The sequence below is a fragment of the Convolutriloba macropyga genome, chromosome 2 (assembly GCF_964194025.1).
Source record: "Convolutriloba macropyga chromosome 2, txConMacr16.3, whole genome shotgun sequence".
Lineage (NCBI taxonomy): Eukaryota > Metazoa > Xenacoelomorpha > Acoela > Convolutidae > Convolutriloba > Convolutriloba macropyga.
In genome coordinates, this window is record NC_134469.1 from 52692539 (window position 1) to 52712302 (window position 19764).

Consider the following 19764-nt stretch of genomic DNA (forward strand, 5'->3'; position numbering starts at 1 on the left):
TTTAACAAATTTTTTTTCGATATATTTACAAAAAATCATTATGAAACCAATACGGCCTGTCTTTGGTTAGATTAAGCCAAAGGAATAGACTAAAGATGCAGAAAAACTCAAAAATTGCAAACAATTTGCGAAAACACAAATTTTTGAAGTCAACAAAATCATTAGCTATAATCCGAAAATTATCTGTTTTTCTTTCTATTTCTGTTGAAGATGAGGCTTGTTTTTGGGCGTTTGCACATAATTTTTTGACCGGAGCTCATCTTCATTTTTGACAAAACTGTCAACCAAATGAAGAGAAAATCAAAAATATATATTTGAGTTTGAAAAAATTGTTACAAAGCTACTGAAAGAAATACAAAAAGCCATGTCTCATTACAACGCCCACCAGATCTCCCATTGATATGACTGTGATAGAACAACATCAATATAAGCAAAACCAAAAGAAGTCTCTGACGACAAAAACTCAGCATCTATACTAAAAAGTACCCTAATAACAACCTCATATTTAAAATCTAAACTTTTCAAACGTCCTAAAAGCCATTAGGTTTTAAAGAAAAAACTCTTGATAAATTTATTAACAGGTCACCAGTTAACCAACCAAATCTGTGTTTGGATAGTCTAAGTCATGGACAGGGACTGCAGTGAAGAAAATCTCAAAAAAATACAAATTATTTGTATGTTACCTGATACACAGCGTGTTCCAATGTACATCTCAAGAAAGTTATTTACTGTATTAGCTGAGAAAGTTGTTTTTGGATTAATTTTGCTAAATCCACATATCAATTTGAGAGAGTCGCAAGTTTGACCAAAAATCTCAAAAAGTGCAGCGATAAAATCTGATCTTCTTCATTAGGTTCGTAACCTTTATTTAGCGGGTTTATTTTTATAGCTGCAATCGGGAGTTATTGTTTTCATATTATTACAAATAAAAGTAAACAATAGCTTCAAATGTTTTCGCTAATAGATCGCAATTAATGTGGAGCCGACAAGCATTTGTAGCTATATCCATCATTTGACCAACTTTCCGATTCTACTGAATAAAAAAATCCAACCATTGCGTCCTTATGTATGTTGAACTTTGCAACTCGCTCAAGATAACCTTATCTTACATGGCGGTTTTTCCGGTAAACTTATATGACTTGAGACAAAAATTTGTTGCGTTTTCTTTTTGAGTCGTCACACAATTACGGACCTCGTCGTGCCAATTCAGATTTGCAATTAGATGACTTTGAAAAATTTTTCTAGTTTTCTAAACAGTAAGTTTCCGTCAAGTATTTGATGGTAGAGTTTTTATCTGAATGAGTGCGATTGAGAAAAGCTTGGATCGGACGCTTTGAATAAGGCTTTGATTCATTTCGTGTTCTTTTGTTCGCAGATATTGAAAAAAGGCATTGTTCTTCTGTATTTTTTAGTGTATGATTTGGAGCTGTAGCTATCCACGCGGAGAGCTCATTCTTAGAAGTCGGTTTGCATTCGTCGGAAATTGCAACAACTCTTGACGTTGGTATATCTGTTATGCCGTGCTGACGCCAGGTCACGATGATATCCACCCTGTTGACTTGCATTTTCGCATAAATCTTGTAATCTGTAGGTTGATCAAGGCCGTTGACTTGAACTTCTGCGACAATAATGTGAAAGTTTTCACAGAATAGTTCTAATTGATCACTAATTAAAATGCTTGATTTAACACAGTTGAGATGGTGCATGTTACCTGATACACAGCGTGTTCCAATGTACTTCTCAAGAAATTTATTTACGGTATTAGTTGAAAGTTGTGTTTGGATTGCTCTTTACTAAATCCACATATCGATCTTGGAGAGTCTCAAGTTTGACCAAAAATCTCAAAAAGTGCAGCGATAAAGTCTATCTGATCTTCTTCATTAGGTTCGTAACCTTTAATTAAAGGGTTTATTTTTATAGCTTCAATCGGGAGTTATTGTTTTCATATTATTACAAAAAAATGTAAACAATAACTTCAGATGTTTTCGCTAATAGATCGCAATTAATGTAGAGCCACCAAGCATTTGTAGCTATATCCATCAATTGACCAACTTTCCGATTCTACTGAATGAAAAATTCCAACCATTGCGTCCTTATGTACGTTGAACTGTGCAACTGGCTCAAGATAACCTGATCTCACATGGCGGTTTTTCGGTAAATTATATGATTTGAGACGACAATTTGTTACGCTTTCTATTTGAGCAATCACACAATTACGGACGTCGTCCTGCAAATTCAATTTTGCAATGAGATGCCTATGAAATCTTTTTCGAGTATTTCCAATAAGTAAGTTTCCGTCAAGTATTTAATGGTAAAACTTTTACCTGATTGAGTGCAATTGAGAAAAGCTTTGGATCAGAAGTGACGATAAGATTTCTGTAGGAGAGGAAGGTGACTGAAAACTCTTCATCCAGAGAAACAATATGAGGTCCCATAAACAATGTGCTAAATGAGCTGTTTTTGGTGAAATTAATTGAGTAGCTGACTGGAAATGAAGTTTGATTCTATTATTGAATTCGGACAGTAACAAAACAAAGCGTGAAAGTTTTTTTCAGAAAAATGATGCTGGCTGATTTGCTAATGTGTCTGGTTTAGTCTATTAAATTAGTCGTTATTTTGATTCTTATTAGTCGCTATTCTCTCCATGTTCGGTAAGATGACGAGAACTTTGCATTTAGGATGTTCGGTTTTTAGCTCCGCAATGGTTGGATGGCCTAGAACTTTAAAGCGCTGTTTAAGTGACAAAATGTTTTGGATAAGAGGGTCACATATAATGCCAACATTGATCGTTTTGCGACATCTGTTTAGCCAGTTGATTCTGAGTTGCATGTTTGCGGTCATTCTTTCCCTTTCAACGGCCGGAGTGGGACCGAGAAAAGGATCTCCCTAGAAAGATCCCGATAGAAAGTGAAGTCCTTTGGAGTAGAGCGTAAAAGTAGCGCCAGCTGGCATATATTTATTTTCCGTTTCTCTTAAGGGACGGAGGTTCCTGTGGTGATCGTTCACAAAAGGGGTGTCATAGAAGACTCTTTACAGCGGAGAGCACCAAATCGTGCGTATTTATTTTAGTGCGGAGATGGTGAGTATTAGGTAACGCCTACTATCGGAATAGCTCTGATAGGAAAACAAGAAATTAAAAGGTTGAGTTGATGGTAGGAAAATGATGAGAAAAGATAATAGTATTTAAGAGACGCATGGCACAGATAAGTACATAAGGTCAACATGTTACGTAATACATACACTCTGGCTGACTTACAAATGACATATTTGCTACTGATACTAATGTAATAATGTACACATAATCAAGTGATCCTAGAATAATTTACTCACCACGCATATCAGGATTTTCCAGTTTTTTAGGAACTAATGCGTTTTGTGATAAGTTTTTTGCGCTTCAAAAGTTAATTTTTCTACTCTTTCAGCAAAATTTTTAGATTGACAGAATGAGTTGGGGTCTGAGCATTGTGTGCGAACGCACACTAGAAAGCCTCTTTTCTCTATTTAGTGTTTTGTTTTAAACCAATTTACTATAGAGGCTCGCACAGTGAAACTATAGCAGTTTCTAACGTAAATTTGTCAATTGAACTCTTTAATTAAAAACAGAAATGAAACTTACATCTGGTTTTTGTGGACATGGATTTAGAGGGTAGTTGACTCGCACTCAAAATTGACAAATGAATCTTCTCGCTTTCATCTGAATGTCCTTTTTGTTTAGAGTTTGCAGAATCATTGGTTTTTTGTGAATAATGTTGTCCGTTCACATTTTGTTCAACAATAATTCTAACTTTGCGTTTTCTTGTCAATTTCTCTTTCAAGTCCTCTTTTGCACCATTCTGAAAGTCAACAAAAACTTTTCTATGATCTCTTGTGCGTTCTTTATAAACTATAAATGACTTAATGGTTTAGTAATTTACTATTGTACGAACACAAAATACAACGCAGTTTTGATCGTAAAACAGCTCATTGTTTTTTTCTCGCATGTTTTATTTTTGAACGTACGATAAAAAAAAGGACCAGAATAGTAAAAATGACAACATTGTTGGTTATTTTCTGCTCGCTAGGTTTATGTTTTGGATAGTGTCAAATGTTTTCAAGCTCTACATTATACGCGTGGATAAGCAGATGTGATTAAATTGTAAAATTGCACGGTGACGGTTGCTAAATTACAATAAATAACATAAACAACCTAACACTTACTTATTGTCAAAATTTCAGTTCCCATTCAAGAAAGGTGTGCTAATTACAAATATCTCAAAAAATAACAAGACAAGCTTTAAAAACGATTTTAGAAAATATTACACGGTGTTTAAAAATTTGAAGTATGCGATGAGCATTTGTGTTTACTTATAAGTTTAATAATTTCAGCTGATGAGTTTCAGCTAAATTAATCAACGGTGATTGGCTAAAGTGTAATTAATGTCAACAAAATATACAGACTTCTATAGTTATCAAATCATAACGAATAGAGCGTTATAATATCAAGTCAGTAATTTAGTCTTAACACAACTTAAAACTTTCTTATTTCGTCTTTGAAGACAAAAACGTGCATGTAGAAATTAAGCTGAAAAGAGTGTGAAATAGTTTCAAAACACATCTTTCACCATTGCTTGGGTTTGAAAATAAGAGAAAAAGATAGGAGACAAAAGCTTCGTATCAGAGTTCACTTTAGGCCGACTGAGCACTCTGTTAATTAACAACCCCACATTAAACTCACTCACCTGAGAAGATCCTTTCATTTTGATCACGCGCGTCTTGTTTTGCGCTTCTTGGCTTCCAATGTTGTCCTTCTCCTTGATTTTAATGCCACTGCTGCTTGTTTTGATTTCACCAACCATGCTTCCATCAATTTTTCCATATTTCAGGATTCGCAATTTCGTTAGACGGAAAACCATCGTCTTTATCAGCAGATGCTCCACTGCCCATAAATTATAAATAAAGTTTTTCAATTTGAAGCAGTTTATTTTTATTACTCGCTTTGAGTGGTTTTATGAAAGTTATACCGTTGTTTTTTCTGTGTTGCAGCAATTAAACGCAGTACCGCTCGGTTATCATATATTTATGAGCTTCAAAATCAATAAAAAGACTTGTTAATATTGTTTTCAAGAGTTTTCAACGCGTGACCAAAACTAAACACAGTTTTTGTTACATGGTCGTTCTGCCAAAAAAGTAAACTAAAAACAGTAAAAAAACAACAATAAATGCGGATGAAGATTGATTTCTCTAATAATATAATCAGACTTTAAGTTATTATTGACAAATATGTCACAGTGGCTATACAATTCTCGATGATGTAAAAAAACATTTTGCGAAGTATATAGGAATAGGCTTTGAGTTCTCTTGAGTCTGACCAGAGTAACGGCAGCTCTTAACAGCAACCATTTTAAAACTCGGAGCTAAAGGTGTCCACAGTCTGACAATGGCCAGTCACTGTAAACACTCAATTGTTTTCATGATAAATTCACTGTTTCGCAACAAACAACCATCTAGATTTACTACTTTACGTCCAAAAATCACTTCAGAACTAATGAACGCAGGATTAAAAACTAAATTGGATAATGTCCACAATTTTACGCAATAATTTTACGATCAAAAGCAACAAGCCAAAAACAAACATTTTCAGATATCTTTAAGTTGAACTGACACGTTTTTCAAATTTTCCTCAATTTATAAAAAAATATTGAAATATTGGAATACAAAGCATTTAATTCATCTTACTTTAAGAGACATAATTTGACAAAAGTACCAAGGACAAAAAAAACAAACCTCTTGTTATAAACCGTTAAAAACTAAAGTGTAGGCTTTAGTTTTAAGTTTTCTGATTATATCTTTGTGACCTCCAAATTTTCTTTGCTTTAGGAATTCATTTGCCATTTGCGAAACTTTTTAGTGAGGAAACAAAATTTGTGCGGGGTTTTAGATATCTGAAAAAAACATGAGGAAAACATTGAATTGGCAAAAAAAGTTTGATGTAGTACCTTGCAAGAATCTCGCAAAGAATTTTGATAACTTAATTTCAATTTTGATTCGGGTGCTGATTTATCAAATGATTCAAAGCAGGGAAACAGCTCAACCTAAACACTGGAAGCATGATCATCTTTTGAAATATTTTATTAAAAAGTCTACAAATTTTGTACAAACAATAACAAGATTTTGACACTAGATGATCCCAGGAAAAGTAGATGGAGAGTGAACCAGTGGTAATTTTTTTAGACAAAAGAAATCTGGAAAGTAAAAAAATTGATAAACGTCAATTCCATATGATTCCTTAGATGGAATGGTGAGATGCTCAAAAAATGAATATCAATCAAAATGTTCAAAAAGCAATTTTTAAATCATTTCTCCGGCTCGGCTAAATAATTTAAAAAAGTTTTTTAACAATGAGCAGAAAATCAGATAACATGATAATGCAAACTTAGCAAAAGTTTTTATAACGCTAAGGACTAAAGTGTAAGCTTTAGTTTTCAGTTTTCCGATTATATCTTTGTGACCTCCAAATTTTTTTTCGCTTTAAGAGGTCAATTGCGAAAAGATTAGTGAGGAAATAAACTTTGCGCGGGGTTTTAGATATCAGAAAAACATGAAGAAATCTGTGTGATGGGAAGTTGCCTAAATGTGACATATATTGGAGAAATTTTGCTGCCATCATTTTGGCTCGAAGCAAATTTTTCAAACTTTTTGGAAACAAGAAAAAAATTTAACTTCGAATGAGATGCCAACTTGATGAGCTGGACCCTCTTTCAGAAATGATTGTTCTAATATGTCGGGTGCTGACTTTGCATATGTGGCTAATTTTTTACACTTCTCTCACGGGCAAATTTGGACCCTTAGTTTTTCGCTTCAAAAATGACTTCTAATTATTCTTTTATTAATAAAAATGTGATGGTTTCAAAGAAACATCGAGAAACTTTGAAGTTTTCTTTCTTAAAGTTTTCAAAAACAAAAAAGAACTTACTTGACGAAATTTGTTGTTATGTCAATAAACAATGGTCACAAAACTGAACTCAATTTTAATTTTGTTTTGGCGCTATTATTATCTTATTGACCTATCAATCATGTGTCGGAAGTAAATTCTCCCACCAACAGAAACCTAATTCTAACATCCACTGACCTCCAAATGATGAACCCGATTGTACCTAGGCCATATAAGATTCTCATGAAATATTGATGAAAATAGAAAATCACCTGCGGTATTCGGAACTAAGATCTATTCACATGTCGATCAAGTAAACTTTTTTAGCTAATCAAAATTTTCTCTGTATATTTTCGAATAGATAACTACTATTAATACGAGCTAATGTTTGTATATTTTCAGGTCAAATTTTAAAATAAAATTCAACGTATTGAATTCTTTTGATCTGTGTTATCGACCACGACAAAAAATTTTCCGGTTCCTGGTTGGTTTATTTTGAGATTTTCTTTAAAAAACCGAAAAAGAAATTTGTAAAATAGTTTGAAAAGATAGGGGCTCTGGTAGATGTTTCGCTTCTTGTAACCTACGAAAAGCATAATAAATTTGGCGCCCCTCTTGGCACTGAAAACGAGGCAAACATGGAAAAATTGACGACAAAATACGCTTCATTTCATCAATAAGAGTTTAGATCCAATTCTTATCCCAACATTTGATAAGAAAAAATGACTGAATACAATAGGCAGATAAAATGACAAATACAAAATTTATTGTTAAAGTTTAACTGATTAATGGATAAACTGTGTTTTTATAATATTTTCTGCTTATTAGTTGAAATTTGGGAATAATTTGTTAACGCGCACAATGTAAACTATACTTTTCTCCTTATGGTTCTCAGTCATATAATCTTCTCACACTAAGAATTTGAAACCAATCAAAATTTTCTGCATTGGTTGGTTGAGCGAAGATATAGACTAATTATCATACTAGTTTCTTCCACAAAAAATACAACAGTATAAAAATATTTCGCATAAAAATATTTTAAAATGTCCAACAAACAAACTAGCCTAATTTTTTTTTCTATTGAACTTGATTGATTCCGTTATCCGAATTATAGCACCGACGAGTTTTTGAAGACAGTAAAGTTAACTGTTGGGTGTACTAATAACAGTACATTGTACTATAATTTGCTTTACGTGACCAATGTCCAAAAAATCGAATGTAGATTTTTCACCACCCATGTTTACCGAAATGAAGGAGAACTTACGTGGTAAATAATTCCAGAAATGACCCACTTGATACTAATTGTGGATTAAGAAGACAGTTAGTGGCTTCGACATTGCCATAGCACTTGTTTTCAAATTTCAAAAATAAGTTTTCAAATTTCTGAAGTAATTACCTATAAAATTTAGGAGACATACAAAAACGAAACGTGCTGTCCGCCTCTTCATAAAAAGAATGGACTCCCAGATCCGAAATCCTTAAAAAAATTAGACTTTGGGGAGTGCAAGTTCAATGTGGAGCAAATCAACTATCATTTTCTCGGTTCCTAGCAAAATGATCCTATATCGGTTCTTAACTGGCCTATAATAATCAATTTTTATTACATTTTCATGTAGAAGAGACAGAATTTTGTGGAAACAAAGTTGATTCGAATATCTCCCAATGCCTATCCTATCACTACAATAGAACATCATCTACAATATCATTACAAAACTACCAACTAAACTTTCATTAGAAGTTTTTTCAAATTGCGTTTGAAACTGGAAACCTTTCATTCGAAGAAAACTTTTTCTTTTTAACTGAGTTTTCTCAGTTAAATATAAGAATATAAGGAAGTACGCAATGATACTCAATATGTTTGAACCTGTGTTTTTTATCTGTAGCAAAGGTATTTCAGTCGAGAAAAACGTAAAGTTATCGTTTAATTAGAAATGCTTCCAGAAAAAAAAATGAAAAATTTTCTTGCTTTACAATTTTTTTTTACTCTTATCCTTTTTTTAATAGAACTTTTTTCAGTCGAACACTAAATCTACTTTTTATTAGGTGCATTTATATTTTTATAACCATAGTCATGATGTCAGTTTCATGAAAAATCTGAAAACGTTGAAGCCTCAATATTTATCCGAGAAACAAACATACGAGCTTTGTTGTATCTCTCTGCAAAATATAACGGTCGGCAAAAACTAGCGTAACAAAAAAATCGGGTTGATATATTAAGCAGTTTCAATGTCTTAAGCGGTTTCAATGTCTTAAGAGGTTTCAACGTGGTTTAACTCCCTTTTATGCTTCCATTATTTTACTGGTGATTTGTGAATCTTGCTGGCTTCAACAAAATTTCCAAACAATCGTCTCGTCATTTGGGGTAAGCAAATTGTGGCTGCTCTAGTGCTTCAGTTAGCGTTTTAGAGTTAATTTTTGTTTTCGATTAAATAATTCATTATTGAAATCCAACAGAACATAAAATGGGTAAGTTGAGGAAAAATTCTCATTTCTTAGCTCGTGGAGCGTTAAATTTCCCCCTCACAAATATTTTCGATAGATTTAAAAAATATGCTGAAACCCTGAAATCAGTGTTGAGTTGTAAGAACTCAAATTTGTACGCTGACTTTAAATAAATGAATTTTAATAAAAATAGTCGGATGAGTTGGAAAATCCATTATTTGGTTAATTTTTCTTAATTCTAGCTGTACTCCAAAAATCGGAAGTATTAGCCATTTTATTTTGTTTCAGTGTTTTAATTTGATCAAGTCAGTCAAATCTCCCCCTTTTTTCTCGTTAACAATTAATAGATGGCAATTTTACGCAAAACTCCCATCTGATATTAAGGCGCTTTCTGACACGTGTTTTCATTTCAGTTGAGTTGATAAAAATCTGACATAAAAATGCTTTATTAACCTAATTGATTCCGTTATCTGAATTATAGCACCGACGGGTTTTCGAGGACAATAAAGTTAAATGTTGGGTGTACTAATAACAGTACATTGTACTATAATTTGCTTTACGTGACCAATGTACAGAAAATTGAATGTAGATTTTTCACCGCTCATGTTTACCGAAATGAATGAAAACTTACTTTGTAAATAATTCCAGAAATGACCCACTTGATAATAATTGTGGATTAAGAAGACAGTTAGTGGTTTTGACATTAGCCGTAGCACTTTTCACAAAAACAAATAAGTTTTCAAATTTCTGAAGTAATTACCTATAAAATTTACGAGACATAAAAAAAAGAAACGTGCAAATAAATTTTAAAATGTACTTGCTGAAGTCTTGCCTTTAAAAGCGTTTGTCGAACTTTCTTCCTCAGATCAACGAACAACAACGAAAGTGTTTCAATTTAAATTTCAAAAGTTTCCGCTTGAATTTTTTTCTATCCGTTGAGAGAAAACCAAACATATTGCCGCAACTCAAGAATTTAATGTAATCGAAGCTCATTCTATTTTTTGAAATCACTAGCAGTCTCATAGTAATAATTAGCATATTACTAATAAAAACACATTTCGATTTTAAAACTTCTTGTCGGCCTCCTCATAAAAAGAATGGACTCCCAGATCCCAAATTTTTAAAAAATTATACCTTGGGGAGTGCAAGTTCAATGTGGACCAAATCAATTATCATTTTCTCGGTTCCTAGCAAAATGATCCTATATCGGTTCTTAACTGGCCTATAATAATAATTTTTTATTACATTTTCATGTAGAAGAAACAGAATTTTGTGGAAACAAAGTTGATTCGAATATCACCCAATGCCTATCCTATCACTACAATAGAACATCGTCTACAATGTCATTACAAAACTACCAACTAAACTTTCATTAGAAGTTTTTTCAAATTGCGTTTGAAACTGGAAACCTTTCATTCGAAGAAAACTTTTTCTTTTTAACTGAGTTTTCTCAGTTAAATATAAGAATATAAGGAAGTACGCAATGATACTCAATATATTTGAACCTGTGTTTTTTATCTGTAGCAAAGGTATTTCAGTCGAGAAAAACGTAAAGTTATCGTTTAATTAGAATTGCTTCCAGAAAAAAAAATGAAAAATTTTCTTGCTTTACAATTTTTTTTTTACTCTTATCCTTTTTTTAATAGAACTTTTTTCAGTCGAACACTAAATCTACTTTTTATTAGGTGCATTTATATTTTTATAACCATAGTCATGATGTCAGTTTCATGAAAAATCTGAAAACGTTGAAGCCTCAATATTTATCCGAGAAACAAACATACGAGCTTTGTCGTATCTCTCCGCAAAATATAACGGTCGGCAAAATTTGGCTTAACAAAAAAGTTGGGCTGGTATAAATTTTCTGAACTTCATTTCAATGAGGTTTGGAGAAACGATTTCAATGCTTTATGCGATTTCAATGCTTTAAGCAGTTTCAATGTCTTAAGCGGTTTCAATGTGTTAAGAGGTTTCAATGTCTTACGTGGTTTAACTCCCTTTTATGCTTCCATTATTTTACTGGTGACTTGTGAATCTTGCTGGCTTCAACAAAACTTCCAAACTACCGTCTCGTCATTTGGGGTAAGCAAATTGTGGCTGCTCTAGTGCTTCAGTTAGCGTTTTAGAGTTAAATTATGTTTTCGATTAACTCATTACTAGCAGGCCTGCAAAAATATATCACAAGAAAATTCTTTCAACCGAATACAAGGTTTAAAAGAAATTAGGATTTATGTTTCGTGCCAACTCCGGTTCGAACCCATATGCCCCTCATTTACCAGGCATAGGTGTTAACGCCTATGCTACCGATGCGTATTTTCCGTTTTTAACCCTATGTAACAGTAAATTTCTGTTAATCGACGTTTTTGGCTTTGCCGAGTTGCATGTTAAAGGAGCGCTAAAACTTGTGCAGATAACGATCTTATACTTGGTGGCAAAGCGCGTTTATTATCTATTGTCTATTCCTATTTCTGAATCAGCAATTCTTGTCAAGGGCTTTTATGGCTCGTCTGTTTTGGCAAGCTTAATGAGCGCAAAACATCAGCAGACTAGGAGACAAAATATGAAATAAGAAAGATTGGAAGGAAAGAAAAGAAAAACGATAAAAAAACGAAATAAAACGAGCGAAAGAAAAAGAAAATCAATTAGACTGGAACCCCTGCTTCTCGCTTAACAGTCATGGGCCTTATCTCTTACGCTAAGTATGCCCATTGCTCACGTCTATTGAACTTTATAATGCAGAAAGAATGAAGGATTAAAGAACGAAAGTAGAACTAACGAATAAACGGAAAGAATTGAAGAACGGAAAAAAAGACAGCCAAATACAAATTTTTAAAATCAAGTACATGCTTTTCAACCCTTAATCGTGCTTGAACGCATGCCCCTCGCTTCATAGCCATAGATTTTATCCATTGCGCTACCGACGCCTGTTGCTTTTGTCTATTGAACTGATTACATACGCAAAAGGTTATCGTTGGCAATTTTTTCTCACTGGCTTTTCCTAAGCTGCATGCTTAATGAGCACAAAAACATGATCATGAGCCCGGATCAGGAGCATACGCATGGTAATGTAGGCTGCATGTTTATGGACCATTTAAACATGAAAATAGGAACGCTGTTAATAATTGCGCTCAATAGCAACTTTTGTTCAACATAAAAGATGGATAGATGCGAGGGAGACAATGAAATGCAGAAAGATGAAGGAATGAAGAAAGAAGTAAAGGAAGAAGGAAATAAAAAAGGAAAGAAATAAAAAAGAAAACCTAACCCCATTTTTTTAAACGCCACTCTATAATGCATCGTTTTCTGCATCTGCTCGGACTTGACCCATGCTCCTCGATTCACAGCCATAAGTTAATTCCCTTGCTCTAACGACTACTCTTGCTTTTGTCTATTGAATTGAATACATACGCAGATGTTTGGTAATTGGCTACTTTTGTCTCGCTGGTTTTTGCTAAGCTGCATTCTTAATGATCACAAAAAAATGTGCAGATCAAAAGCTTAAGCAGCATGTTTAAGGATCGTTAAAGCATGTGAAGACAGGAGCGCTGTTAACTATTCCGCGAGAATGCAATGCAGAAAGAATGAGAGAATAAAGAACGGAAATAAGGAAGATATAGAAAAAGATTAAAAGGAAAGAGATGACGAATGGAAGAAAAAGATATACAAATCCCAAATATTTACCATAATAAATATATATCCATTTCCGCTCCTAATCGGGCTTGAACCCATGCCCATCGCTTCACAGTCATAGGTTTAGTCCCTTGCTCTAACGACGCTTGTTGTTTTTGTCTACTGAACTGACTACATATGCAAATTGTTGGTCATTGGTTTTTTGTCTCGCTTGTTTTTGTCAAGCTGCATTCTGAATGATTACGAAAATATTCGCAGATCGGAAGCGTAAGCATGGTGGAGCAGACTGCATGGTTAAGGAACGTTACAGCGTATCAAGATAGGAGCGCTGTTAACTATTGCGCCCAAGTGCGATTTACATTTAAAATAATAGACAAATAGATGAAAGGGAGAGAATGAAATGCAGAACGAAATAGGGAATATAGAACGAAAGGAAGATATAGAAAACGATTAAAAGGAAACAGATGAAGAACAGAAGAAAAAGATATCAAAATCCAAGATTTTTTTCCAGTACACTAAGCATCCATTTCCGCCCCTACTCAGGATTGAACCCCTGCCCATCGCTTCACATTCATAGGTCTAATCTCTTGCGCTACCCAAGCCTGTTGTTTTTGTCTATTCAACCGACTCCATGCGAAAATTTTTGGTCATTGGCTTTTTGTCTCGCCTGTTTCTGTTAAACTGAATTCTTAATGAGCACAAAAACTTGTTCAGATCGGGAGCTTAAGCATGGTGGAGTAGGCTGCATGTTTAAGGATCGTTAAAGCATGTTAAGATAGGACAGCTGTTAACCATTGCGCTCGAATGCGACTTACATTTAAAATATTAGATAGATAGATGAAAGGGAATTAAAGAAATGCAGAACGAAAGAGTGAACATAGAACCAAAGGAAGATATAGAAAACAATTAAGAGGAAAGAAATGAAGAACAGAAGATAAAGATATCCAAATCTCAAGCCTTTACACAAGTACACTAAGCATCCGTTTCCGCTCCTACTGAGGCTTGAACCCCTGCCCATCGCTTCACAGTCATAGGTCTAATCCCTTACGCTACCGAAGCCTATTGCTTTTGTCTATTCAACTGACTCCATGCGAAAATTTTTGGTAATTGGCTTTTTCTCTCGCTTGATTTTGTTAAGCTGTATTCTTAATGAGCACAAAAACTTGTTCAGATCGGGAGCTTAAGCATGGTGCAGTAGGCTGCATGTTTAAGGATTGTTAAAGCAAGCGAAGATAGGACAGCTGTTAATCATTGTGCTCAAATGCGACTTACATTTAAAACAATAGATAGAACGATAGATGAAAGCGATGATAGGACAGCTGTTAATCAAGCAAAGATAGGACAGCTGTTAATCATTGTGCTCAAATGCGACGTACATCTAAAACAATAGATAGAACGATAGATTAAAGGGAGAGAGCGAAATGCAGAACGAATGAGTGAACATAGTACCAAAGGAATATACAGAAAACAAATAAGAGGAAAGATGAAGAACAGAAGATAAAGATATCCAAATCCCAAACCTTTACACCAGTACACTAAGCATCCATTTCCTTCCCCTACTCATGCTTGAACCCCTTTTCATCGCTTCACAGTCATAGGTCTAATCCTTTGCGCTACCGAAGCCTGCTGCTTGTGTCTATTCAACTGACTCCAAGCGAAATTTTTTGGTCATTGATTTTTTGTCTCGCTTGTTTTTGTTAAGCTGTATTCTTAAAGAGCACAAACAAATGGTTCAGATCGGGAGCTTAAGCATGGTGGAGTAGGCTCCATGTTTAAGGATCGTTAAAGCATGTGAATATAGGAGAGGTGTTAACCATTGCGCTCAAATGCGACTTGCGTTTAAAATAGTAGATAGAACGATAGATGAAGGGGAGAGAGCGAAATGCTGAACGAATGAGTGAACATAGAACCAAAGGAATTTATAGAAAACAAATAAGAGGAAAGATGAAGAACAGAAGATAAAGATATCCAAATCACAAACCTTTACACCAGTACACTAAGCATCCATTTCCGCCCCCTACTCATGCTTGAACCCCTGCCCATCGCTTCACAGTCATAGGTCTAATCCCTTGCGCTACCGAAGCCTGCTGCTTGTGTCTATTGGGCTGACTCCATGCGAAAATTTTTGGTCACTGGCTTTTTGTCTCGCTTGTTTTTGTTAAGCTGTTTTCTTAACGAGCACAAAAACTTGTTCAGATCGGGAGCTTAAGCATGGTGGAGTAGGCTGCATGTTTAAGGATCGTTAAAGCATGTGAATATAGGACAGCTGTTAACCATTGCGCTCAAATGCGACTTACATTTAAAATATTAGATAGGTAGATTATAGGGAATTAATGAAATGCAGAACGAATGAGTGAACATAGAACCAAATGAAGATATAGAAAACATCAAAGAGGAAAAAAATGAAGAGTAGAAGATAAAGATATCCAAATCGCAAGCCTTTACACGAGTACACTAAGCATCCGTTTCCGTCCCTACTCAGGCTTGAACCCCTGCCCATCGCTTCACAGTCACAGGTCTAATCCCTTGCGCTACCGAAGCCTGTTGCTTTTGTCTATTCAACTGACTCCATGCGAAAATTTTTGGTCATTGGCTTTTTGTCTCGCTTGTTTTTGTTAAGCTGTTTTCTTAACGAGCACAAAAACTTGTTCAGATCGGGATCTTAAGCATGGTGGAGTAGGCTGCATGTTTACGGATTGTTAAAGCAAGCGAAGATAGAACAGCTGTTAACCATTGTGCTCAAATGCGACTTACATTTAAAACAATAGATAGAACGATAGATGAAAGGGAGAGAGCGAAATGCAGAACGAATGAGTGAACATAGAACCAAAGGAATATATAGAAAACAAATAAGGGGAAGATGAAGAACAGAAGATAAAGATATCCAAATCCCAAGCCTTTCCACCAGTACACTAAGCATCCAATTCCGCCTCCTACTCATGCTTGAACCCCTGCCAATCGCTTCACAGTCATAGGTCTAATCCCTTGCGCTACCGAAGCCTGCTGCTTGTGTCTATTCAACTGACTCCAAGCGAAATTTTTTGGTCATTGATTTTTTGTCTCGCTTGTTTTTGTTAAGCTGTATTCTTAAAGAGCACAAACAAATGGTTCAGATCGGGAGCTTAAGCATGGTGGAGTAGGCTCCATGTTTAAGGATCGTTAAAGCATGCGAATATAGGAGAGGTGTTAACCATTGCGCTCAAATGCGACTTGCGTTTAAAGTAGTAGATAGAACGATAGATGAAAGGGAGAGAGCGAAATGCTGAACGAATGAGTGAACATAGAACCAAAGGAATTTATAGAAAACAAATAAGAGGAAAGATGAAGAACAGAAGATAAAGATATCCAAATCACAAACCTTTACACCAGTACACTAAGCATCCATTTCCGCCCCCTACTCATGCTTGAACCCCTGCCCATCGCTTCACAGTCATAGGTCTAATCCCTTGCGCTACCGAAGCCTGCTGCTTGTGTCTATTGGGCTGACTCCATGCGAAAATTTTTGGTCATTGGCTTTTTGTCTCGCTTGTTTTTGTTAAGCTGTTTTCTTAACGAGCACAAAAACTTGTTCAGATCGGGAGCTTAAGCATGGTGGAGTAGGCTGCATGTTTAAGGATCGTTAAAGCATGTGAATATAGGACAGCTGTTAACCATTGCGCTCAAATGCGACTTACATTTAAAATATTAGATAGATAGATGATAGGGAATTAATGAAATGCAGAACGAATGAGTGAACATAGAACCAAATGAAGATATAGAAAACATCTAAGAGGAAAGAGATGAAGAGTAGAAGATAAAGATATCCAAATCTCAAGCCTTTACACGAGTACACTAAGCATCCGTTTCCGCCCCTACTCAGGCTTGAACCCCTGCCCATCGCTTCACAGTCACAGGTCTAATCCCTTGCGCTACCGAAGCCTGTTGCTTTTGTCTATTCAACTGACTCCATGCGAAAATTTTTGGTCATTGGCTTTTTGTCTCGCTTGTTTTTGTTAAGCTGTTTTCTTAACAAGCACAAAAACTTGTTCAGATCGGGATCTTAAGCATGGTGGAGTAGGCTGCATGTTTAAGGATTGTTAAAGCAAGCGAAGATAGGACAGCTGTTAATCATTGTGCTCAAATGCGACTTACATTTAAAACAATAGATAGAACGATAGATGAAAGGGAGAGAGCGAAATGCAGAACGAATGAGTGAACATAGAACCAAAGGAATATATAGAAAACAAATAATGGGAAGATGAAGAACAGAAGATAAAGATATCCAGATCCCAAGCCTTTCCACCAGTACACTAAGCATCCAATTCCGCCCCCTACTCATGCTTGAACCCCTGCCAATCGCTTCACAGTCATAGGTCTAATCCCTTGCGCTACCGAAGCCTGCTGCTTGTGTCTATTCAACTGACTCCATGCCGAAAATTTTGGTCATTGGCTTTTTGTCTCGCTTGTTTTTGTTAAGCTGCATTCTTAATGAGCACAAAAACTTGTTCAGATCGGGAGCTTAAGCATGGTGAAGTAGGCTGCATGTTTAAGGATTGTTAAAGTAAGCGAAGATAGGACAGCTGTTAATCATTGTGCTCAAATGCGACTTACATTTAAAACAATAGATTAAAATCCAACAGAACATGAAACGGGTAAGTTGAGGAACAAATTCTCATTTCTTAGCTGATGAAGCGTTAAATTTCCGCCTCACAAGCATTTGCGATCGATTTTAAGAAAAGTTACTGAAACCCTGAAATCAGTGTTGAGTTGTAAGAACTCAAAGTTGTACGCTGACATGAATAAATGAAATTTAATAAATATAGTCGGATGAGTTGGAAAATCCATTATTTGTTTAATGTTTCTTATTTCTAGCTGTACTCCAAAAATCGGAAGTATTAGCCATTTTATTTTGTTTCAGTGATTTAATTTGACCAAGCCAGTCAAATCTCCCCCTTTTTCTGGTTAATAATTAATAGATGGCAATTTTACGCAAAACTTCCATCTGATATTAAGGCGCTTTCTGACACGTGGTTTCATTTCAGTTGAGTTGATAAAAATTTGACATTAAAATGTTTTATAATTGATCAGGCCATACACGCAACAGCGTCGATCGATGTTTTTTTCACAGATTGAGAAAGCTAAAATTGTATCACAATTTGTTGGTAAACACCTCAACCGTGAAAATGGCGGTGCTTAATAGAGCAAAACATGGTTTATACATCCGTATTGCATTGAGTAATACTGTAAAGTAGTACATAAAACACAAAGAATTGTAATTTTACTTCAGGAAATTTAATTTTTGTATTACCTCTACCAGAAGGTTTAGTGCTAAAAGTTAACTAACAAGTTTTAATTAAAATGACTGCAGAAAAAATTGCCATAAATCAAAACTACTCTAGATTTTTCCAAGGTTTATTATTTATTTCTGTCGTAGTTATAGCTGTATATTTCACCATTGTCTGCAGAATGCAACCAACGCATGAGACAGCTCTATTGCCCGCAATCCAACCATTGATTCGAGTCGTTTCGGCACTACCTGATACGAAACCGGAACTAAAGCCAAGTTATAATGTCGACAAAATAACACAGAATGATCAACTGAGCCTATCTGACTTTAATAACGTATTCAGCTTGAATTATTCGTATTTAATTGATGAAGAATCAGAAATGTCTGATTTGGAGCTGATTCAAAAGAAACGAATGGAGCATTTGAAGCACTTTTGCCGCTATTGGAAATTCAGTTACAAACAGGACAAACAACTTTCAATTTCACTGTTCACCGGTCACAGTTGTTACGAATGCCGCGTGCCAAAAACAGGTGACAAAATAATCACTACCCGGGTCGAGGGGTCAGCAGCTGTAAGCGGAAATTTTTATAAGAAATCCTCTGAATGTGCTGAAATTGAGTAAGATTTGTGCGGAATGCGCTGAAAATTGAGAATTTGGTGGTGAATCCGCTGAAAAAAATATTTCAGCACCTTTCAGCGCATTTCTTACATAAAATCAGCATATGATTAAGCACCTTTCTTACATATTTTCAGCACTTGGTGAATCCGCTGGAATATAATATTTCAGCACCTTTCAGCGCATTTCTTACATAAAATCAGCATATGATTAAGCACCTTTCTTACATATTTTCAGCACTTGGTGAATCCGCTGAAAAAAATATTTCAGCACCTTTGAGCGCATTTCTTACATAAAATAAGCATATGATTTAGTACCTTTCTTACATATTTTCAGCTCTTGGTGATTCCGCTGAAAAAAATGTTTCAGCACCTTTCAGCGCATTTCTTACATAAAATCAGCATATGATTCAGCACCTTTCTTACTTAATTTTACGTGCAATTTTTTTGCTCACAATTGCTTATAACGTAGTCAGCATGTAGGCTCCTTCTCCTTCACCTTTTGCACTTCTGAGGAGCCACTAATCAATCAAAACTCTGCATGGTTTTTTAAATGAAAATTCATTTTTTGAAAAACAGACCGAGTGAAAAGCGTTCCACTTTCATCATATCTAACGGAAGGAACATAATTATTCTTAAGTTACCTGGTTTCATTCAATCAAATAATTTGGTTTTATACCTCAGCATCAGTCCTGTAACAGAAGTCCTGAAAATTATGTAAGAAATGCGCTGACAGCCGCTGAAAAATTATATTTTCAGCAGTTAGATCTTACATAATTATCCGCTTAATGTGCTGAAAAGTGCTGAAATTATGTAAGAAATGCGCTGACAGTGCGTTTGTTTCTACCTTTTTGTATTCAAAAAACAAAATTACTAACATTTAAAAAAATTACAACAAAATTT

General features: G+C 35.0%; 1 protein-coding gene across 3 annotated transcripts in view; it reads right to left on the minus strand.

The window, feature by feature from the left end:
- LOC142358761 (uncharacterized) overlaps positions 1-5024 on the minus strand; it is a 49359-nt gene extending 44335 nt beyond the window's left edge. The window contains exons 1-2 of one of the 3 annotated variants that reach the window (XM_075410334.1): positions 4719-5024; positions 3617-3833 (exon numbers count right to left, since the gene is read on the minus strand). In XM_075410334.1, the coding sequence (XP_075266449.1) occupies positions 3617-3833; positions 4719-4892 (391 nt within the window). In that variant the 5' untranslated portion in view covers positions 4893-5024. Of the gene's footprint in view, positions 1-3330; positions 3359-3616; positions 3834-4197; positions 4254-4718 lie in introns of those variants that run through there. The other 2 variants (XM_075410335.1, XM_075410336.1) reach the window with 2 other exon arrangements.
- Between the last annotated feature and the right edge of the window lie 14740 nt (positions 5025-19764).